General features: G+C 38.8%; 1 protein-coding gene across 1 annotated transcript in view; it reads left to right on the top strand.

The window, feature by feature from the left end:
* The window catches only part of gbe1 (1,4-alpha-glucan branching enzyme 1), a 122,925-nt gene that overhangs the window by 49,123 nt on the left and 49,036 nt on the right, over positions 1–24,766 (top strand). Inside the window, exons 8-12 of the mRNA XM_023962003.1 lie at positions 3,356–3,471; positions 5,216–5,343; positions 5,618–5,716; positions 14,923–15,033; positions 15,110–15,281. Of these exons, the coding sequence (XP_023817771.1) occupies positions 3,356–3,471; positions 5,216–5,343; positions 5,618–5,716; positions 14,923–15,033; positions 15,110–15,281 (626 nt within the window). The remainder of the gene's footprint in view (positions 1–3,355; positions 3,472–5,215; positions 5,344–5,617; positions 5,717–14,922; positions 15,034–15,109; positions 15,282–24,766) is intronic.

The raw sequence follows: 24,766 nt of genomic DNA, 5'->3' as shown, positions 1-24,766 counted from the left end.
CATCGCACTTCCTGTGGAATGAACTGTCAGCTTCTTGAATTTATTTGCTCTTATCTGCAGCTCACCTGTGTGGTTGTGAGAACAGGGACTTTAATCTTTTCCTTTCTCGTCATGACATGCTGCCATGATGCACTATGCAAACTCGTAACTATGCAACATGTTTCTAAATCAGGTGCAATTTTGGAAAACAAAGTGTTTGAAATGAACTTGTGGCTCTTGTTCTGCAGGTAAACCGTCCACCCATGTGATCGATTATCGGATTTTCAGCAGTATTAGCTCTTTGTTCTATTAGTGCTCCCTAAACAGGTTTCACTGTCATAGTGTGGCCTTAATGCGAGAATACTATAATATGCAATTTGCTTTTATATTAACACCGCAGACAGAATGATAACTTCATGGAACAGCGTAGATAAGCGGTGTGCTGCATCTGGTGCAGAGATCTAGCTCTCACCGTAATTGGACCTGATGATGAATGGCATTGTGGGTCCTAATGTGGCAGTATGGTTTCATCTCGGGCCTCTGGCTCTCACTGGCTATTATCTCCATCCCGTGAGGATACATCGTGTCTGAGCCTTTGTTGGCTCTGCGCAGTGGAGTGGAGGACCTAATCTATTTATCACAGGGTCTGCGTGACCACCCAGTCACACTGCTATATCGGATCATAGCAGGCTCCCTCGTGCTCTTTCCTCAAGGGAAGAAGAAGGCGCAGATGTAACATGCAGCTTCACACCTGTCAAACAGTGCCCGAGATGGTCGTCCCCGAGGAATGGAGCACGGAGACGAACAAATTTAAATGCATTTCGTGTCATGGCTTTCTAACTCGAAAGAATCTGATTTTTTTTCTTTTTTTGTCCTTGGGTCACATTGGATGTAATTCCCACCATTAAGCACAACTCGGGTAATTCTGTTAAAGAAGTCCTAAGGTTTGTGTGGAGCTGAGAGGATTTTGCAGTTGTAGATGACATGTTGTTGAATCTCAAATCCCCTGCTCCTTCCGGTTTTTGAAATCTTGAGGGTTGCATCATTCAAGTAAGAGGATGTTGCACTTTCCTTCAGTGCGTTGGCGCAACTGGCAAAATACTTTCTGACACGATTCATCTTTTTGTCGTATTGATGAGAACTGATAAATAGGCTGAAATTTTAAAACAATTAACACTTTTGGAACTGTATTTTATTGAAGATATCATTTTTTTAGTCATGCACGTGCGATGTGTAACTTCATTCTAAACAGCAAGGAAATTCAACAGGGTCTTGACTTCTGTTGTTCTTTCTATGCTCCAAAACATAAAACATTTTAATTTGATGTTTGTGGCATAATTGTAAACTTTATGTCAAGTTTTGTTTCTGTGATAATTGTATCTTTGGCTGGTCTTTGATAAGCACGATCCTTCAGCCCAGTCCTTTTTGGTTAATGTTGATTATCATTTAAAAGTAGTAAAATGTAACGTTTGCAGAACCAAATAAACTTCAAAACAAACTTCAAACTTTAGGCACAGAAAAACAGCAAAAAAGTTAACTCCCCATCTAAACTTTTGCTTACACTATTAAAATATAAAATAAACTACTAGGAGATGTTATAGGTTCCTACACATTGTGTTTTTTAGTTCACAATGTCTTCATTTATGCCTGAATGCCTTTTGGTGCAAATATAAAACCACCTTGGCTCCAAAATAACCTTAATTTAGCAAATCAAAGACATAAATGCATTTTTTAGCTGGAAATATATTCAAGCGACAAGGCGTTAAACACGTAACTATACAGCAAACATAGAAATTAAAACACCAGGTAAAATATTTTTTTATGTTTATTTATTTTAAAAACAAAAAAGACCTTGAAGCTTTCAGGACATTTTCATAATTTAGTTGACTTGTTTTAATAAATTAAACCTAAATGTATCTCTCTCTGTTTTCTGACTCTGTCTTCCTTGACCATTATCTGAGTTTTTACTGGTAACTAACAAGGAGCTTGTCCTGCCTCAGGAAATCAAAGTAAAATTACTGCAATTGCTGGAAATTACTTAAAGAGGAACTTCTTGGCTTTGTAAAACAGTTTTTTTTTTTTTTCAATTATGGTTCATAAAATTTCATCTTAACAGCCCCTGCTGATAGGTTGAAGTGCCTGCCCACCACCACCAGAAAGTGGGATGGACACAAAAATGTGTCTCCTCAAAACTTGTTGATTGCTGCCCAAAAGTTAAGTTTGAACATGAACTTTGTTGTGGCTGGTTCAACATCCTGAACAACCATCTTTAAAAACAACTGAGTTGTTGTCTAATTGCAATACTCGCTGGAGCTTTTAGGGAAATTTACAAGTGAGTTGAGATCTTTTAGCTTTTAGCAGAGGCTACAATTCACACCAAACCTTGAACGTGTCATTCATCTCACATCCTCTGTGCTTTGCGTTTGCCCTCCGGTGTGCCATCCAACTGTACAGCCTTTTATTTGCTGCTCATTACGCTCACTGCATAGGAACAACCAAATGTTGAGTTTTTTTTACTGTTGTTTCTATGGAGATGCACTGCTGAATGCATGGAGATGAGGTGTTTGGTGTCTTTTTCCGTCAGTGTGGCTTCACAGACTCAGGCAGCTCTCTGAGTCAGGAGTCGGATAGGTAGCATTACCTCCATCGAAACTCTTGACAACCTTAAATTTTTATTTTGTCATTACCAGTTTTATTTCATGTAAATGGTAAATGGCGTATACTTATATAGCGCCTTTCTTCCTACAAGGACAAAGTGCTTTACAGTCACAGACCCATTCACCCAGTCACACATACATTCACACACACATTCACACACTGGTGGCGGCTCCGCTGCCAAACACAGGCGCCTGCCTACCACCAGAGGCAAGGTGGGGTTCAGTGTCTTGCCCAAGGACACTTCGACTCATGGGCGTGCAAGTAGAGCTGAAAATATATATGACAAAGCCAGCATGAGTAGAAATAAAAGATTCTTACTTTCCTCCACAGGATGTCTGTCCATTCTGCTTGTTTACCCAAGAGTAGCATGAAATTCCTCCATCAGTTCAGATGCTCTGGGATGGTCTTGGCCATTCGAAACAGTCGCCCATTGGTCTCGTGATAGAAATCACTATGGACTGTAAAGCCACTGATTTTTCATCATGACAACTTGATATGTGAGACTGTCCTCTCCACAGTATAGTTAATGAAAACACCGTCTGCTGTCACTGGCTCTCCATCTCCAACATAATGGAGCTTCAGTTATCAATATGTGAATGTCCTGTAGCGGTGAAAATTAATCTCTGGTGCCCGAAGTGCATGATGAGATGTGTTAATAATTCACAGCTTCTTGTTTATCTGACCTTGAATGTTTTTGTGTGTTTGTGTGACGTTTTAGCTGGGAAGTGCTGCGGTTCCTGCTTTCAAACTTGCGTTGGTGGATGGAGGAGTACCGCTTTGATGGGTTCCGATTCGACGGTGTTACTTCCATGTTGTACCATCACCATGGCATCGGTAAGATTCGCATTTGTGCACCTTGTGTTGATAAAACAGGTGGGAAACTGTTCTGTTTTTGTTTTTTTTTTATAGCCAGCAGACATTTGTGTACTGCACAGACTCACGGGGGGGTTACAGAAATGTTGGAGTTTGGCTGGAGGTACAATCTATCTGACCCTTGACCTTTGGACACAGAAGCTTTAGCTCCAGTGTTGGCATTCTTTCGACTACCGTAACTCTTCAACTGTTTACGCAATTAGCATAACTCCAGCAAATTCTGAAGCAACACTTTACAGTAATAAAGTGCTAAAACAATCAACGTAAATCGTTGGCGACATCTCTGATGTTAAAGGGTTGAGCTCCAGGAGAGGAAGGATCAAACATTACAGAGAAAAATAAGCTGGTTAATAAACCTGCATCTTTACAGTGGGGTTTGGTTCAAAATGCAATATTTGATGCAGATGGTACCAAAGCAAACACAAAATCAAGACATTTGTCACATTTTCGGGTGCATCTTTCTGGGTAACATTAAATGTATAATTCTATCCCTGTTACTAAACGACTGGGCTAGAATGGAGGTAAGACTTATATTATACGGCTTTATAATTTTTATTTGTCTGATCTACGTTCCAAAACCAGGTTTGGATTTGTAATCAGAGAGAATATTGACATAAGTGCTTTAGTTAACAAACCACTCGGATCATTTGTTGATCTTTTTTAAAAGCATCCCCAGTGGAGTTTATATTATGATGTTTTTAGCCAAAATATACAAAAAACTGTAGTTTTCTAGGACATAGATTGTACAGAGCGGCAGTAGTTTATTAGAAATTCACTTTTTGAGTTGTGGGCGGGACTAATAGAGCTTAACAAATACTTTTTTTTTTAAACTTCATTTTTTCATCCGCTCCTGATTCACAACAATTTGAATTAAGAGATACTCAAATGCAATTTTGTGCCTAATTTTCTTTATACATGCCCACCATCTTTAAAGAAAATCCCACACGAAGATGTTTAAAACCCCAAAAGCACAAATTTCGTTAGAGTGGATCTTTAGATAAATAAGGCAACTTAAATTTTTTTAATGCTGATTCAAGACAAAACAATACAGAAAATTGATTGATTATATACCAATCAAGTCTTTATATAAATCTTTATCACTGTTTGTTTTTAGCTGAGTGTATGCTCTGTAAAGGGTGGGTTTATGAAGCAAGTGTCACACTGTCGGGTGCCTACCCATGAAGAGCTGTGTATGTTCTGACAAAAAGCTTGAAATGGATTCTGTAACTGACTGGAGCCAGCGTAAAGAAACTAAAAAGTATTTCTAGTTTTTTATTTTTTCGTTTTGTCAACGGCCCAGTCCTCCAAAATGTAGGGCTCTTCTATTTTTTTGGTTGTTTACTTGCTTGTTGGGTGTTTGGGGGTTAAAATAAAATAAAAATATCTCTAAAGTTTTAAACTTCTTTTGAAAACATTGCAAACAATCTGGACATGACAGCATTAATCAGAAACCGGTTAAAGCACGCTGTATGTTTCATGAAGAAGAACAAACACGATGAAGATGTTAAATAATAAACCATGTGACTTATTTTTTCATAGACCCCTGAATAAAAGCATGTATGTATGATATGCTCGGTTTAAAAGCTGCGGTTGAATATGAACAGAGCTTGAGGTGAAACAGCATCTCTTGGAAAAAATCAGAGGAATTTGAAAGTTAGGGAGGAGAACGTGATGAGGGCTGACTGTGTGGGTGTTTACCCCTCAGGCACCGGCTTCTCCGGGGACTACAATGAATACTTTGGCCTCCACGTGGATGAAGACTCTTTGGTTTACCTGATGCTTGCCAATCACATTCTTCATACCCTTTATCCAGACTGCATCACCATCGCAGAGGTAAAAACAAAATTCGTTCACGTACTCTATATCCACTTTGAAAATCCACTGCCCTGAGCCTTTATTAATTAAAAGCACTTATTAGCCAGGCATGGCTTACTTAATTTTTCCTCATTAATCAAAGGTAAAGCAAGAAAGGATCTTTTGCCTTGTGGTGTGTACATTTCCCCACTGAATGTGTGAGCAGTGCCGTGGACGTGAGTGTGCAGGCCAGGAAAGAGACCTGTGCACACAAAGAGGAAATGTGATATTACACGGTGCGACTCCTCTGCAGGATGTTTCAGGGATGCCGGCACTCTGCAGAGGAGTGCAGGAGGGAGGACTGGGCTTTGATTACAGACTGGCTATGGCCATTCCTGACAAGTGGATCCAGGTAAGGTGACCTCTTCATCTTTATTTATTTTTTCTTCATTTACTTCTTTTTTTTTTTTCTCCCCCAACACTAGATTTATTGTTGTTGTTTTTTTCCAAGCATAAGAGCGCACTATAAGCTCCACAGATGCTATAAAATGGCCGGCACATATGACCCCAATTTCACTTCAGTTGGTACAGCGTCTTTATGAGACTTACATTGGTCAGTTTACATTGATTCCATCTGAAGAAATGCCATAAACATTGAGTCCCAAGAAAGGAGGCGGGATTTATTAAAGCAAAAATAAAATCTAGCTTCAATTCTTCTTCCACTTTCGGCTTCTCCCATCAGGGGTCGCCACAGCGAACGAGTCGCATGGTAAATTTGGCAATGTTTTACGCCGGATGCCCTTCCTGACGCAACCTTCTCAAACCGGGCTTGGAACCGGCAGAGGTAGAGAAGGGAACAGGGAGCAGCCCGGAGTCGAACCCGGGTTTCACGGACGGAAGGCGCCGCAAACCAGCACGAGCTAAACTGGCTCCCCAAAATCTAGCTTCAATATCTTCAGTATTTTTTTTAAAATGAAAAAGATAATCTCTGATGACATTCACATCACCTGGCTTTTCATAATTGTAAAGGGTCCGCATTAGCATTCAGCGGATGCTCTAGAGAGCATGCTCCACATTTCACTCGGGTCAAGACATTCTTTGAGTATTTTTCTTGAAATCAGCGGGACCTGCAAACAGGAGCTTGTATCAAGCAGTTTCTTGCTCCATATAAAGCTGATCTGATTTATTTTCCTTTTTTTTTTGTCACTTCATTCATTCTTCTTGTGCACTCAGGAGGGCCATTATTTACCCTGCTGAGAACCATGAATAAATGAGCGGACCAACGTAATGATTATCAGAAGTAAAAGCATTTGATTTATTCAACCATTGTGTTCAATTTCTTATTTTTTAAATGGGTGAATATTATTATATGAATAGGAGAAAAAAAAGGTTAGATTTAATCTTGAAATGAAGGTCATTTAGTTTCTGATCCAAGCTGAAATTTTTTCACGAGTTACTTTGAATGTCATCGCATCTTATTTTATTCATTATTCAGGCAAAAAGGTCTCTTTGAGATGGATTTGCATGATGTACATGAAAAGAATTAAGGTATCTAAAGCAGTGATTTGAACTTCTAAACTTTGGAATTTTGTTTTCTCTTGAACAAATAAGACCATTTGTTCAAGTTCATCACTTTTTATTTCTTTTCTGCAAAATTGTTAGAAAAATTGACATTTTTGTCATTGTGTGTTTTTTACTGCATGGCATTTCTTAGCTCTAAAGTCCAAATGTTTACATTACTGTTCTATAACAGTTATCCATAATGTTTTAGAATTTGCCCCGATGCTTTATGTTACATGTAATCAACCTAACATCCCCATCAGACTGTATTTTTGCATCCAAGCCTGATTCACAACAATTTGAGTCAAGAAATACTAGAAAATGCAGTTTTGTTCTTTATTTTTCACATTTTGGAAAATTGGACAAAGTTTCAGTTTTATTCATTATTTTCTTACCATCCATATCAAATGTGTTGAACATTTCTAAAATTTACAGTTGTTGACAGAATTTAACATTTCTTTTATGGTTTGTTTGTTTTTTTTGGCTTTTGTAATAAACTAGCTTCTAATTTCCCCTCTATGCTTTAGAGAATATAGGACTAATGGTTAACTTTTAATGCAACTGATAAGAATAATTAGCAGTTGACTGATAACAAATAAAATATGATTACATTTCCGACCTTAAATCACAACATCCGTTTGTATGAAATACTTTGTAGCCATAGGAAAGAAAAGTAAAATTATTCTTCTTTTTCCATATTTTTCTGCCTGAAATGAACAATTAATTTGTCCTGTTTTACTGAAATGGGCTACCTTCTGTTGCCAAAGTGATAACATTATCTGGTAATGTGCCACCACTCAACGCTGCATCAGTCTGGATGAGAAATTCCGAAATATCTGCTCTTTTAGCACAACCGTGGAGCACCCTTTAGCTCCACACTCCAGCTCAAACTGCCACTGTCAGAGTACTTAATAGCCCACAATGGGAAAACATTGTCTATAAATGTTCAGTCATCAGGTCCATAGCAGCGTAATGCTGAAGCCAAGAATCGCAGGAAAAGTACATGCAGACCCAGCCGTCCATCCAACACACAAAAGATGTTATTGTGTTTTATCTAAAACTTTTTCTTTTTTTTTAATCCTTGCCGGCTCTGCATGAGCAGACATGCTGTCAGAAAGTTGCCGTCTCCTCTAAACCTGTATCGATAAAAATGCCATCTATTTATTTTCAGTATACAACAGAGCTTTTATGAAATCGCAAAACACTACTTGAGAAAATGCATTTGTATGAACACAGACGGGCTGCAGGTTTTCCCCGGGGATGTGTCAGTCTGTTTGGGTTAGTCTACTGGATGAAATGTGGATTGTTTTGTGTGTGCGTTCTGAGCCAGTAGCAGCCTTTTTTTGTGCATTTAAAGTATGGTGCTGTGTGAAGAATTCCTAAAAAGTTTGCCCGTTGTAACATTTGTGTGACGTTTTTATTTTTTTAATCCTACAAATCCACACTGGACTTGAAACTGTATTTACTCTTTTTATTTTTTTTTTAAGTAATGTGTTGGTTAGTGACCTCTGCACAGCATGCATGCACCACAGTTTCTTGGGTTTCTTGAAGGGAGAAGTCAGTGCATCGTTAATCAAGTCTGTCTCTCACAGCACTTGTTTCACTCAGTCCCAGGGCTGAAAAGAGGAGAAAAGAAGGTGAAAGAGAGAGAGTGTCCTGGATCTGACCCTCCACTCCAGTACTGATTATATCTTTACAGCCAGCAGCACTGTACCTGTAGATAAAAATACACTCACTGGCCACTTTATTAGGCGCACCTGTCCAGCTGCTTGTTAACACAAATTTCTAAATAGCCAATCACAGAGCAGCAACTTAATATATTTAGGCATGTAGACATGGTCTAGACAATCTGCTGCAGTTCTAACCGAGCAGCAGAACATGGAAGATTGAAGTGACTTTGACCGTAGGATGGTCGTTGGTGCCAGATGGGCTGATCTTCTGGGATTTTCACCCACAACCATGTCAAGGGTTTACAGAGAAGGGTCCGAAAAATTCAGTAAGCAGTAGTTTTGTGAGTGGAAAAGGCCTTGTTGATGCCAAAGGTCAGAGGAGAATGGCAAGATTGGTTCTAGCTGATAGAAAGGCAATGGTAACTCAAAGAAGCACTGGTCACACCCGAGGTCTGCAGAAGAGCATTTCTGAGCACAGAACACGTCGAACCTTGAGGCAGATGGGCTACAGCAGCTGAAGACCACAACGGGTGCCACTCCTGTCAAAAAAAAAAAATAATTTGGACAGTAGAAGATTGAAAAAAAATGTTGTCTGGTCTGATGAGCCTCTATTTCTGCTGTGACGTTTTGATGGTTTGGTCAAAATTTGTCATCAACAACATAAAAGCATAGATCCATCCTCCCTTGTATCAAGAGTTCCGGCTGGTGGTGATGTAATGGTGTGGAGGATATTTTCTAGTCACACTTTGGGCCCCTTAGAACCAATTGAGTATGGTTAGAATGCCACAGCCTACCTGAGTATTGTTGCTGACCATGACCATCCCTTTATGACCACAGTGTACCCATCTTCTGATGGCTACTTCCAGCAGGATAAGGCGCCATGTCATGAAGCTGGAATAATCGCAGACTGGTTTCTTGAACATGACCACCATGTCACCAGATCTCAAACCAATAGACCAACATTGGGATGTGGTGGAACGGGAGATTGGCATCATGGATGTGCAGCTGACAAATCTGCTGGAACTGTGTGATGCTGTCATGTCAATATTGACCGAACTCTGTTGAAAATGTGCCACCAAGGATTAAGGCAGTTCTGAAGACAAAAGCGGGACCAACCCGGTACTAACAACGTGTTACCTAATAAAGTGGCCAGTGAGTGTATTTTTAGCTAATTACATGGAGTATTACAGACGTTTTTTGCAGTAGGTGTCCCCGTTTTTTTACTCAACAAAAAGACTAAGCTTGACATGCAGTATTTGTTTAGTTTCTTCCTTTGGTTTTTAATTAAATGTGTTGCCTCCCTAAGGAGACTTGCAGGAGAGAGAGTGAGCAGCGAGATTCCTGTATGCAGGGAAGCATTCATATGAACATGCTCTGGTATTGTCAGTGAAGTGCACTCAGGGCTAGCCTTGCCTCTTCTCACAGTGTCAATTAGGGAGGGATTTGAATGGACTGAAGTGGAGCCTCCAGTGAGGTGTGTGTTGCGGAAAAGGAGAGACAGATCGAGGGGGGCGGGCATTCATGGGGAGAAGCCGAGACAGACGGACAGGAAGAAAGTGAAGGAAGGAGAGACAAAGGCTCAGAGCAGCAGAGCTGGGAGCTTATTTATAGATTCACATGTGTGCACGAATGAATCTCTCTGTTCCTCGGCTGCTGGGGCCTCACGCTGGGTTTCGTCCTCAGCATGACTGATTGATATGACTCATTTACTGGCTCCAGAAGGCTGTTAGGACCAACAGACTGTGAAAAATTAAGATATCCTAATGAGAAGACCAGATAAGGCGCGCAGCACAAGTTTGGATGATTCGATCTGATTATGACCATAAAATGCTGTCACTCCTAATGGATAATGTTACAAAAGCCCTCTAATTTAACAAGCACCCTTTCCCTCCAGCTACAATAGATTGAGATGTAATTGAAGCGATTAGAGGAGGATGAGGGGCTACATGCTCGTCGCTTCATCCCTCCGCTTCTCTCAGCCGGTCAGCTTGAATGAACTCAGAGTCATTTGTCTCAATTGTTTTGTTGGTATTCCACTCTTTGTTTTAATCGAATGAAAATATCAGTCTTCTCTGCTTTCTATTTATTTATTTATTTTTAGAAAAAAGGAACAAAATAATCTATTTCTTGTTCTGTCCATCACAGCAGAAACATTGATATCATCTTTTGATTTATTTTTAAAGTGTTTTCAGTGCAGTTTTTACTCAAAATCAAGAAACCTGTGTTGTTTTCCAGGACATAGCTTCTTCAGAGCAACAGTAGTTTATTAGAAATTCACTTCTGAGTTGTGGGCTGGATTGTTGGCGCAGAGTAAGCCTGCCGCCTTCCCATCATTCATCTGTTTACGTGCTTTCCTGCTAGCTTACACCCCTCAGAAACCCAACCTAGCATTACCAGGGCAACAAAAATGGCGAGCAACATAGGAGCTATTCAGCTGTACATTTTTCATCCAGATGCCAACTTGGATGAGGAAAATGTAGACGTACATGGATCTAGTCGTCTGCAAGTGCATGCGTATGAATGAAGCGGAGCAGGGAGTTTGCAGCTTGCAGTAGTTTCATTTATAAGCTTTTTTTCAACTCCATTTTTTTGTCTGCTCCATATTGACAATGACTTGAATAAAGAAAGGCTAAGAAATGCAATTTTAAGCCTAATCTTTGTCCTCTATTATTAGAAAAGTGTCACAATTATATGTTAAAAACGCCAAAAACCCAATTTTCATTCCGTCTGTTTGAGAGCAATGGTTGACCAGGCCTTGTTTTCTGGAACAGTCTCGTAGTCAGCCTTTTAAAGAAGGCCCACTCTCTTTGACCCGCTCTTCCTGTGTCACGGCCCGCTTGCCTGCTTCGCCAGCAACAACATCACAGTTTCTCTCAGCCTAATTGCGCTTTGAGGCCACCTCTGCGTGGTGTTAACTGACAGCACCATATTTTTCCGTGAGGCTTTTTGCAGAAAAGCTGCGAGGTGACCTGAAGAGTGCCTTTCAGCTAAGTGAAGCCCGCTGCAGAAAGTTCATTAAACTGTGAAAATGTAACAGCATGAGGATCCTGATCCGTGGGATTGAAGAGTCTGCGCTTTCGAATTTTTTTGCCGGGAGGACCCGCTGTCTGTGCGACAATAGGACGTCCCTATAGCAACCAAAAACTCAAGTGGTCGTGCTTGCAAAGACAGGAGAGGCAGGGTTGTCGGGTCAGCCGCAAAATGTAAAACAAGAGCTTTAAACTAAACTCATCCCTGCCATTAAGCCTTCGCGAGCAGCGTGTGATGGTAGCAGAGAGGCTCTCGAATCAGTCACAGCATGTCAGCGGCAGCCAAATGACCTCATCCTGCACTTGCAAGATTTTTTATTTTATTTTATTTTATTTCTGGCTCTGTCTAATTAATCTGGCCACTCTGGGTGGCTCATGACAGCAGCCTTGTAAAGTAAGATTTGTGCACTGCTCATTATCATTGATGAAGTGGAGTGTCAGCGGTGCCAGGAAGCTCGGCTGGCCGGGGCTAATGCGGGTGAGCTGGTGGTGGAGAAGTCGTCAACCCATTCACTCCTTTCTCTGCTCCGACAGTCCCACTCCCAGATTAATTGCTCCCAGACCACTTCTGCGGTTGAATTGAATTGTAATGATTCATAAGGAAGTGTTAAATGTTTCTGTGCTGATTGTGCGTGAGTGTGGAGACGGTCAGGATGATCTCTGGGGCATTCACGCAGATTCACTTGTTTAGTTTTATAATGGAACTGGTGGTAAAGTAAAAAAGAAGTTTTGAGAGGGTTTATTATTTCTAACTGCTCTTGCGTTCACGTTTGAAGAGATGAATATTGTAATTGTTAAATCTTTTTATAGCTAGTCTCATTTGTATATTATTAAGTTTATTATAAGATTGTATTGATGCCATCAATTCAAAATATCTCATTTTCTTTATTTATCCTTAGAGAGGTTTTTTTTTCTGTGAATTACCCACAAAGCTTGCCACCCGATGAGAATTGTACATCATTTTTGTTTAGATTTTTGTATTCTCATAATGTGGCAGTAAAATATTTCAATGTACTACAAGTGTAACACATGTTAGCAGGATTCTTTCCTTTATAGACCTTTATATGATCAAATCCAGCCAATTTAAATAAAATTTAAGTTTTTTTTCTGTAAAACAGTTCAGTATGTGGTTTAATATTTTAGCACTAAAGAATTAATTTCTATAAAATTTCTTTGTTTTTAAACTCTCCATATAAGCTGAAAATATTAAGGTGTATCGTTCCTGTTTATCCCCTCCACATGGAATTTTGGCCCAAACGTTTTGGTGAAGTTACATATAGGAAAAAGGAAAACTTCTTTTTCTAGGACTCATTGCTGATTGACATTTATTGAGCTACAACAAAAGGAAACAATGGAGAATATGAGTTTTAATGAAATTAATTTATGGAAAAAATACCTCCTGATTCCAGTGCATGTTTGAGTGCAAGCTTACCCTTTTTAAAGATTGTTATTCATGGTAATTTTTGATCAAATCTATCTTTTATTTTCTCTAAAGGTTTATTGGATTTTTTTTCCAGATTTCTAAAAAGTAAGAAAAGGGATTTGTTAAATGTTAAAATTGAATAGTGTGTGATGAAATTTTGCTTCTTGTGTTTTTTTTTTTGTTTTTTTAAATCCAACTCTTAACTCCACTGTGATGGGTCACTTCACAATCTGCAATGGTTTCCATCAGGACTCTGCTTGTTCTCATTGTTAGGAAAGTATATGTATGCAGTTTGCATCCAAAAATGCATTACCTTTGTGCTTGTGCATAGTTTTGCATGTGGGGTGTGTATCCAGCTCTTTTGTGTCCTGCAGCCATATATAAAAGACGTTTGTCCAAGACATGTTCTCTCCTATGAAGTAGCTGCTTTTGGAAGAGACTTCTTACCCGTTGCAATGTGCAAGGTTCTTTATTCCATTATATTCTCCTAAATAATTCTGGAGGCATCTCCTTAAATTCTAAAAATAGTTGACTGTTGTTGATTTTTGTGCAATGCATTATTAACTTCAATATTAAGCTATTCTTAAAAACAAAAACTTATTTGGAGTAGTATTTTTGTATAAAAACTATGAATAATATGTTGAAAAATGTATAATATTTTGACCTTTTCTGTTCAACATTTTTTATTTAAAACGTTTCTTGGTCAAAACTTTTCAAAACTGTTACGCTTGACATCTTTTTTTTTTTTATGATAAGTACGCTCTATTTCAGATTTATATTTTGATTTTTCTTTTTTCTTCTTATGAATTTAAAACTAAAAGTGACTTGGCAGCTGGATTCAAATCCAGATTTGCTTCAAACTCCTGACTCTTGATTAGCCTGAGCCTCTCAAACACAAGGACTGATGGATTAATGACTAAAGTGCTTTGAATCAGACGGCTTTCATCTCCAGTGCAAAGATCTAAGAGCTGTACAAATGTTCTCGTCCATGTAGATGACAGCTCCTCCGCTGAGGTGTTTTTGGTGACGACTATAGCCACACAAGGCAAAGAGGGTGAGGAAGATGGAGTGTAAAAAGATGGTGATGTATGGAGTTGGATACCCTCTATTTAGGTGGACCAGCCAGTTCATCTCAGACATATTGATCGGCACAATTTACTCTCTTTACTCAGAGGATTATGGCTCTTTGGAGTAATATAAAGGTTTCCTGACATGTCAGTCAGCTGTCAGTGCCAATTCCACTGAGCAGGCTTCAGCATGTCACTGAAATAGCTTTCCCAACTCTCCCTGCATTCAGACTTGCTGCATGTCTATTACCAAGGATTCTTGGAGGACATAAACAGTTTGTTTGTTCTCACTTCTGCCTCTGGTTTATAAAATTATCTCTTCACCAACTGCAGCTTTGTGATTGTTTTTTGATTTTTAGTTGCTTACGTTCCTCGTAACGACAGGGGCAGTTGCGGCTTTATTGCAGCTCTGTGAACGATGTGCTTCAAATGTGCTTAGGTGACCTCCTGGCTCTATCTGACCTCTGGAAATGACTTCATTGGCTGAAGGTGTGCATGTAGGTAGGGCAGTGCAGTGGCATTGATTCCAGGGTTGTATTTATTGTTGAATCCCTCTGTTTGGATGAGAGGTTCTGACCTTGCCCATCTCAGGTTGGGGGGAGTTGATGCCTTACTACCCATGGGCTGTAGTGCCGTTATTAAAAACTCCATTACCACCATTCAAAGGCAGACATAACTCACACAGCGGATATAGACATGTCAAAACAGAGATTGATCTTGGAAGTGTAACCTAGAAGAAGACTTAGAAAAGGTGGAAAAACCACAAGAACTGAGATACTGAGGTGAAAACATCAGTCAAGAGCCTGAATGGATCTCTCTGCCAAACATCTATCATGCCCTTTTCCAATAACCTCTCTGTCGCTGCGTAGATCCTGAAGGAGTTAAAGGATGAGGACTGGAACATGGGGGATATTGCCTTCACTCTGACCAACAGGCGATATGGAGAGAAGTGCATTGCCTATGCAGAAAGCCACGATCAGGTATGAGTTTATGCGTTATCTCTCACTTCACAGCTGCAAAGTGTCTTCCTCCGATGTGAAACTTGAACCTTCTCAGGCTCTGGTTGGTGACAAAACGCTGGCCTTTTGGTTGATGGACAAGGAAATGTACACCAACATGAGCACCTTGATTCCCATGTCGCCCATCATCGACCGCGGGATCCAACTGCACAAAATGATCCGCCTGCTTACTCATGGTCTCGGGGGAGAAGGCTACCTAAACTTTATCGGTGAGTTGTTGTAGTTACATTTCAGCTGTTTAAGGTTGGAGCTTTATGGGTGGCTATGGTGTAGTGTTTGGAAGATTGCAGGTTCCGTTTTTGCTCTGTGCACTCATGTGTTGAAGTTTCCTTGAGCAAGTCATCCCACCCCTCATTGTTCCTGGTGGTTATAGGTTGGCGCTTTAAAATAAATGCAGTAAGTACTAGCAAAATAAAGTAAGCATAGAAATGGATGGAGCTTAAAAAAATAAACAAAACAAAATGTGGTAAAATCCATATTTGCTAGGCATTTGAAGCAAAAAAAAAGGAGTCATTTAGGAAAACAACATAAAATCGGGCAGAATAGAAATATGAACTGGTAGGTTAGGAATTTTGGAGTTGCTGCATTAAAAATGCAAAATTCGAAGCAAGTGACCCAAGAGTGTCATTGAATACGATGGTACAACAGGGAAAAAGCCACCAAACCATGTAGAGAACAAAAAAACATAAAACAAAAACAAAAAATCCAGTCAAACACAGCTGGCGGTTATAGAAGCCGTAATTCAGAAAAGTCGTTCTAAATATAAAGGTACCGTATGCATAGTTTTGTTCTGAAATGGTAAAGTAAAATGACTTTTTGTCAGTTAACAGACTGAATAATCAAATATACTGGATTTTAAAGCAAAGTCTTTTTTCTGTAAAATATTTTCTAGTAGTGGGCTGCACGGTGGCGCAGTGGTTAGCGCTCTTGCATCACAGCAAGAAGGCCCCCGGTTCAAGTCCTGGCTGGGGGACTTGAACCATTACATTAGTGGGGGACCTTTCTGTATGGAGTTTGCATGTTCTCCCCCGTGAATGCGTGGGTTTTCTCCGGGGTCTCCGGCTTCCTCCCACCGTCCAAATACACGCTTCATAGGTCAGTCTGCAACTCTAATGGATTGTGGCCCTGCGACAGACTGGCGACCTGTTCAGGGTGTCCCCTGCTTTCGCCTACAAGTGGCCGGGATAGGCTCCGGCAGCCCCGTGACCCCGAAAGGGACAAAAAGGAAGAAGATGAATCAATGAATATATTTTAATGGCAAAAATGAGACTAACAGTATTTTTAGACTATGTATTTAGTTTTTAACACCTCCTACTAAAGCATATTCACCTATCATGTTCACTTAGCAGAAAAACCCCCCTGTTTTACATAGGCAACAACAGATACAAATTTAGCACTAATGTTTAATAGCACTATATACATATCTTCCATAATAAATATTTATTGCAGTATGCATAAATCTGCCATAACCTGTTCTTCTTTTCTTACCATCATGGTGACATTTGTTAAGCACCACTTTAGAGTCATGTTTATTCCTCCTTTTTGGGGGAATATTTCTTCACATAATAGGTAAGGCTGAAAGGAGATAAAAGAAGGTTTTCAAGATGAGTTGACTTCACTTTCCAGAATTGGTGCAGACACCCAGGACAAAAACCAGATGGATTGCTTTTCTACCTCAAATGGATCTTCTTCCCAAGTACCGTTGAAATGCTCCTCATGTGCAACTCATCATCCAAACTAGGGCATGACTTAATCAAGTCCTGCTGGTGGAGATGATAAAAAGATAATTAATGGGGTTGGTTGGAAGTTGACCTTGGCGGGAAAGATTGCATTTCCTTCAGTGTACTTTGTTCTGGCTTAGTGTAAATACAGCTTGCATTAGTGATTTACTGAATTATTGCATCACCTGCAAAGTTGTTCTCAGGTCAAACTCAGTCCATATTTCTGTCTGCCTGCCTATTTTTTATTTTTTTTAGGTGCATCACTCCATGCTCGGATTTGAAGTGTTACTTAAGAAAAGTGAGCGATCCACTGTGAGAGTTTCTGAGTGAACTGAAATGTGAGGTGAAAGAAGCACAATCAAATCAGATTTTGTCCATGGACAATCATAACGGTGCAGCTTCTAATGATTAGAATGTCAGAGAGTGACCCCATGTAGGCAGCTGAAGGACAGGTAACAGTAATTATATCTGATTGTCAGGGAAAAGCATAGCTCAAAGGCACACTCTGCGGCACTTTGTCTCCCCTTTGGCTCATTTTCGTTGGAAAACGGTGCAAAAAAGAAACTTTGCAATGGCTTACTTTTTTGTGTCAATCAGGATTTTGTTTGGTCCTTTAAGATTTGGCACCAAAACATTTGTTGAGGCGTAAAACAGACATTCTTTTTCTGATTTCTGCTGCACCACATGGAGAAAACTTATGATCGTTTGTAAATGTTTCTATACCAAAGCAGTTTATTTATTGTAGAAGTAAAAGAAAAGTCATAGTAAAGGAAAATCAATAAATTAACCCTATTAAACATCCCATTCTGTAAGCACATATTAATTCAAGCAAATACTCTTATTTTTATTCAAATCCAACTCTACTAAACCCTAAGCTAATTTTAATTTAATGCCTTTAAAATAAAATAAAAAATGCTTTTGCAACAATAAATCCGTGAAATCAATGACTTTGACAAAGCTGTAGATCAATTTCAGCCGCATCCTGTTTCCTTAGTTTAATAGCATTTACGTTGACCATTTCAGTTCTGTTCATTCCTGAATGTAGTGTAGCTTGCATTTTCCATTCTTTGTATTAAAAGAAATCTTATTATTAATGGAAACTTATAGGATTTATTTTTTTATTTTATTTTTTTCCATAGTTGGAGAGACAAAGCCCTGACTGGCAGCTCTGAAATAGCAGCAACATAATAAAAAGGTGTAATCATGCAAAGCAAATTACAAGTGCTTGTACTTTTAACTGACAGGTTCAGATTATTATTCTAAGCGGCTGACACCATAATAGACAAGATCGCTACTCAAGTCTTGTGTGAGGTGAGTAGTGTGTTGAGTATCGTATAGATTTCTGTGAAAAAAAAAACAAAGGGAAAAAAACCCACAATATGGTCTGTTTTTTATCCCATTTTTTTATTTTGTCAAGATTGTGGCAGCATCATGTCATGTCGTACTTTGTAAAGTTTTCACACACTCCGTTTGCAGAGGGAGAAGTTCCGGGACAAAAACTTTTGATGTCAGAATTTTTTTACTTTCCTCTCCAAGAGTAAAAAATAGACATCTCTATTAAAGAAAACTAGTTTGCAGTGTACTTTTGGAGGGTTGAAGAACTGACAAAGATTTATTCTGTTGAAGGAGCACCCTAATACCAGCTACTGTTTGAAACCCTGTAGAGGCTCTTTGAGTCTTTTTCTAGAGGTGATTATAAATCTGAGTTGTGATTAAAGACCTACTCCAATGAAAATTGTGTCTTTAACCTGTTCTGGTGGTACTTTTTCTTGATGATGGAGGACAATTATGAAGAAAGTTGAGATCAAAATTGCATTTCTGAGTTTTGTTCTTTATCCAAATTGTTTTGAATCAGGAGCAGACAAAAAAAAAGCTGTTCATAAATGCCGTTAAAAAAAGCTTGTTGTGACGTTGAGAATACGCTAGTCAGACTTCAGGTTTCCCTCGCCACTCCGTTCCTTTACAGGGAGGGGAGGGGGGAAGGGGTTTTGCCGTGCCAACAGTGCCACCCAGATCCATTTTTGAACAAAACCTGCCACTCATCAGAAACCTAGTAAACCAGACAGGTTTTTTCTATTAAGGCTAGAAATAGCATAATCATACTTAAAAGACCCATGGGAACGCTTTTAAAATGATGATCAAAGTCATGATTAAGCTCTGAAGACCCACTTTGATCATCAATCAATAAAAAAACCTGTGTCATTTTCTAGGACATAGTTTCTGCAGAGCGGCAGAGGTTCATTAGAAATTGGCGTCCGAGTTGTGGGTGGGACTGTTGGCATAGAGTAAGCCCGCCCCCATTTCCCATAATTCATCTGTTTACACGCTCTCCTGCTAGTCTACAGCCCCTTATAACCCCAACCTAACATTACCAATGGAACAAAACTGGATAAAGAAATACTCAGAAACAAAATTTTAATCTAAACGTTCACTATTTATGCCTTCCATCGTGCAAAAATGCCACAAGAACATGTTAATAAACACAGAAAACGCCATTTTCATTGGAGTGGGTCTTTAAATATCTTAAAGTATTGGAATTCATCAATTGTCTGAAAACCAAACCAAGTTGAAGAAGTGAAATGTACATGTGCGTACTAAAGGAAAGTCTTCTGCATTACGAAACTCAAATAAACTTTGAACATCAGGGGATAAAAGAAAAGAAAGCTTACACCTCAGCTTCTCAACGACTAAAAAGGACGAGTTGAGGAAGCCTTGGTTTAAACTATTGGCTTTCATTATAAATGAGGACCTGGGCCCTGAACAGGATAAAGCGAGTCTAGGAAATGAACGGATGGGTGTTTTAAAGATGAAACGCTGGACATCCTTCGCAAAGTTAGAGGAGATGCTTGGGTTTGATGCTCTCACACTTCTGAGAGGTAAAAAGCAGATAAAAATCAAAGTTTAAATCAAACTTCCCTAGAGTGTAACACTGCATGCATTTATTACATCTTCAGGCACAGAGAGGTGTATGTATGAAAAGTAGAACAACTTTCCTAGTTAAACAAAAGTTGTGTCTCTTTATTCATATAGGAATTTATTGTTAAGTCTGCATTGCAAAGGTTTGATAGCTTAAAGGCTGCCATGTTTTATTAATCTAACAGTGTTGGTATTACTGAGATGCTCACTTATTTTTCAACTTATTTACAACTTCAAGGTTCAAATCTTTACATTTCGTAGTTGCAGTGGTGACAGAAACTTACTGTGATCCACTCTGCCTGCTATTTGCTTGTTTAGTTTTATTTGTTAAGTTAAAAAAAATACATTAAAAATATTTTAATGAACTTTGTTACCAAATTCTAAACTTCCAGTCTGAGAAGAGTCTTTTGAGGACGTAGCTCAAGGTGTGAATAAAGTACGACATACGTCCAAATTTCTGTTACAAATCTCTGTTATGAAACACAAGCGGTTTTGAATTAAGTCCTAACATAGTCATTCTTTTTAATTTAATTTAATATAATAATTAAAAAAAAAGTTGAAATTTATTTCCTTCTTTTTTGAAGTACCTAATAATAGTTGCAGTGTTTTTACTTTTGCTTGTAATTTCTAAGCTTTTTCTGTCCATTTTATCACAGAAAAGGGAACATAAAGCAAATCATTTTTAAACAAATATTTAAAGGTTTTAATATATCATATTGTGGAATAAAAAAAAGTATGATTATTTGAACATTGAAACCAAACATCTGTGACTTGTGCTGAAAAATTAGGTTCTGGTCAGTAATGGTCCATCCTGTTATGCTCTTAATCTCATTCTTAACACAGTCTAGAAAAACTAATTTATCTTTCATGCTTTTTTTCTAGTCATTTGAATGGTTTTAGATCAAATATGTCTTTATTTTAAGTTTTGCCTGTTTTTCCTCCTAGGCTTGCACTTGTTTTGTTGGATTGTTTTTTTTTTGTTTGTTTGTTTGTTTTTTTGCTTTGGCGTTTTGTGGTATTCATGGCTTCTCTTAAAAGGAAAAATAAACAGAGTAAAAAATATTCCAAAGCACGCAGGCTTCTTCTGTTCCGTTTCAGAATTTGCATTATCACTCAGGCAAATAACGTCAACTGGTATTTTATACTTTCTATATGCAGGTTTGTCAAGTGTAGAAATGCAGAAAAAATGGCGTACAGTGGAAGGAAGGACATTAGCATTTTTATACCTGAAATACAGCTTTGTGGTCGACTAAAACAGCCTTGCTATCACGTTTTCAAAGCTCCTCCAGTAAAAATGTATTCAGAAAATGTTTCAGTCTATGGAAGAGGTAAAAAAAAAAAGTTGTAACATCTGCAAAGGCACTGGGAACTTTCTCAGGTTTTGGGTCATCACATCAGCATTAGGGAAATACTCAAGAAAGAAGAAAGAAAATCAGGTAAATCTGAGATGACTTGGCATGTCAATGGATCAATGTGGCAGAGTCATTTAGCTGGTGCTGAGCAAGAGCAAATTGTTTGAGCAAGCAAATCAATTTGAAGTGCCGAGCCTAGAAAAACCCCATTTATTTACTCATGACCAATAGCAAACACCACAAAGCGGGAGGACAAAAGGAGCATCCGCATTTGGGGTGCTGAGAGATGGATACTGTAAAGGATGTTGGAGTCTCTGTGACATTAAAGCGCCCAGTGGCGTGGCAGTAATGAAACGCCTCAGTGGGTTTATCATTGCATCAGCAGGAAGAAGAAGAAAAAAATTGGAAGTGCTCACACTAGCTGACTTTCAGAGCTCACGAAGACTTTAGATAACCTTGCAGATTTACAGTCTAAATCTCTGAGCTAAAGACTTCTCCAAGCACTTTACATTCAATGAGAGTCGCTGTGCAACAAGCAGACATTATATTGCGGCCTTGGACTGTGAATTGAATGCTAGCTCTTCCTGCTCATACATTTCAAATGCAAAATCCCACTCAGAGCTAACTGTGCTCTCGGGTTTGTGCCTTTTAGAATTTTATGCCCATCTCACTGCTTCTTTCTTCACCCTTGGAGTGGAGGAGGAGGGAGTGAACATTAAAACCATAACAAGAAATCAATGTCACAAATGCAGATACTGGTTGCATCACGCCTACAACTTTTCGTCTTTTGCTGCATGGAAAAACTCCCACCACCCTATTCTCCCTTCTGATACCCTCATCGATCTCCTTTTGCCAGAATCCCTCAGAATGAAAAACACATTGATCCTCGGTTTCTTCTCGTACTGCTAATTACTGAGGGGACCGTGTCACTGTCGCGCCCTTATCTGATTCAGGGTCGTGTAGACGAGTAATGGGATGTGCCAGCTGAAAAAATACCTGACATAATTGTGTGTAAACACAGCAGTCCCTCCCATTTTGTATTGTTGATATTACTATTGGGGCTGACATGAATCCATTAAGAGTTTCTTAATTGGTTTTTTGACATTTTTCTTTTACCACCAACTACACTGAGTGTCTTAGACTAAACCAATAAAGAAAAGGGGTAGATGAAACCTGTCAACCGATCCATTAGTTTGTACTGACTTATGTTGAGGCTAGTTTTTCAGCTCTATGGTCATTGCTGTTTCCAGCAGCTACAGCGTCTGTGATCTCTAGCTTGTCTTAAATTGGGTTAAAAAGGACAAAGAAACCTGACTTTTTTTTTTAGAATACATGGCTGTAGAGCTGAGGATATGTCACCTGCCAATTGAAAGGCAGTGTGCACAGTTTTTAGATTAAATATAAAGTAAATGATACAAAAAAAAATCACCAGGGTAAATTGTTACAGTTCTTACTCTAGAAAAAGGTTTTATTATTCACTTATGAATTTCACAGCAGTGATTACATTTTTTCCCTTTTTTTAATTGAACGACTGAACATGACAGAACATGGCTTAAGGAAAGTGGTTTACATGCTAGACGTCACGTTAAGTAATGCAAAGTAGTATTTCAGAGGCAAGTTCCCCTCTCACCACTTGTTTATTGTCCAAATGACGAAGCAAGACTTTGTTTCAAACAAACAATTTATTTGTTCAAATCAATGATTAAAATCATTTATAAACTCATATTCACTCTATATTAAGCAATAAGGTATACAGAGAAAAGACTATTTCAAATTAAAGGCAACATTGTAGATCCTTAATTTTGACAGAGACTGGCATGTCCAGCATAGAGTCATTTCTACTGGCTTGCTTGTGTTAAACTGTCTACCTATGTTCCATGTTTCTGTTGCCTTGGTTTTCAACTGCCATATAGGCCAGAACATTCAGGCTGTGATCCGAATTTCTTTTTTTATGTGTCCATCACTTTAATGGACACCCTGCAGCCAATCAGAACCAAATATTCACCCGGACTATGGGGTAAATAGATTAAAGTCACAATCCTGTTGGGTGTTGTGAAGTTTGTGGAAATGAATTTTATTTGAAAACAAGTCTTAGAAAGTTTTACAATTTTCCCCATTTTTATTTTGACATTTGAAGTGTCTGCATCCATTCCTGTTAATCTCTAAACCAGTGATTACTTACATGCGTTTTTTTGCTAGAGCGCCGAGAAGGTTTCAAAGCATCTCTTTAAAAAAAAATAACTGTTATTTTATAGGATTGGTTGTACTTTTATGGCTTTCACTTTTATCTGTTAACTTCTACTTAGAGAAAATTTCCGAGATCAAAGGAGCATAACTTTAGGCAAAAGGAACATGCAGTTAGCACCGTAGGCGTAAAATCCACACGCATAAATGAATCAAACAATGAAACTTTTCTATATAAACTTATGGAATAATAAGTGTGTCCACATGCAGTTTTTTTCTTTTTTGTGAAAATGAGAATGAGCTACCTGCTGGCTCTCCTGCCAGAGAACATTTGTGTCAGTCCCTGTAATAAAACTGGTGTTATCATCAAATAGTTATCAACAATCCTTATATATAAAACCAAAGCACCCCACAAAACAGGGAGTACTACTGCCTGTGTAATAGTATGATGACTTTATTTATGTGCATGTCATGATGAGGATCCATCATGATTTATTCTTAAACAGAAAGCGCTGTCTGGTTTATTTAATCAGTGTGGAGGCAGAAGAATGTGATTATGCTAGTGATTAATGGAGGCATATGGGAGGAACTGTGCTGTGTTATTGTAGGGAAGAAGGAAATGATTATCTAATGGAGGTGTGTCAGAAAGTATTTCTTTAGAGCTGCAATCAAAAGGAGAGGCTTACAGGAGCTGCTGAGACTAGTCGTCTTCACTCGGCTTTACAAAGTACAGCATTGAAAGGCTGAAATAAATGGGCCAGACTGGTGCACTTGAGCTGTTAATGAAGTGGAGCTCTTGTAAGGGCTGTTTATCAGAACACCTGCCTGTGTCTCGACTGGGTGTCTTGGACAGAGATTAGCAGACAGATCTTGTTTTCCTTCCCTCACTTTTGTGTTTTTGTGCATGCACAAGAGTTGAAGCTGCCCTCCATATGACACACTGTTGTGAAGAAATGAAAGTGACATGGTCTGTTATGAACAGATAAAACTGAGAGGTCTGCATTAAACATGTGCACACTGTGAAATAAATGTTTAGAAAATACTCTCTGAGAGATCATGTTGGGCCGTGATGGTTTTACAGTTTATAAGGGCCAACATTTAGGATTTTTCTCATTTAAAAAACAGCAAATGTATTATAATGGTTTTAATCTTTCAGCATTTATACAAACCTTTTACATAAAAAAAACAAAGGTTTTCAACATTAAACCTTTTTTACTGGTTTTGACTGGTTAATGACACATGTTTTTAACCCATAAGAGCTTAGGCAAAGAGAAACACATCAGTTCACAAAGTGACTAGACTTCTTTTGTCATAAATTACAACAGGTTTAAATTAGCTTTCATGTCTGATTGGAAAAAGCATCACCCCATGACCATAACAAGAGTTGAATGGTGACGTTGAGCTTTATACCTGCTAGATAGTCTAGATCACCACGATTCCTCAATCTGGTAGATTTATACTCACTGCCTTAATCCTTTGTAGCATAGATTCAAAAAGGTACTGGAAACCTTTCTCTGACAG

The sequence above is a fragment of the Oryzias latipes genome, chromosome 13 (assembly GCF_002234675.1).
Source record: "Oryzias latipes chromosome 13, ASM223467v1".
In the NCBI taxonomy this organism is placed as follows: domain Eukaryota; kingdom Metazoa; phylum Chordata; class Actinopteri; order Beloniformes; family Adrianichthyidae; genus Oryzias; species Oryzias latipes.
The sequence above is the reverse complement of the archived record's forward strand: the minus strand, read 5'-3'. Positions and strand labels throughout refer to the sequence as shown.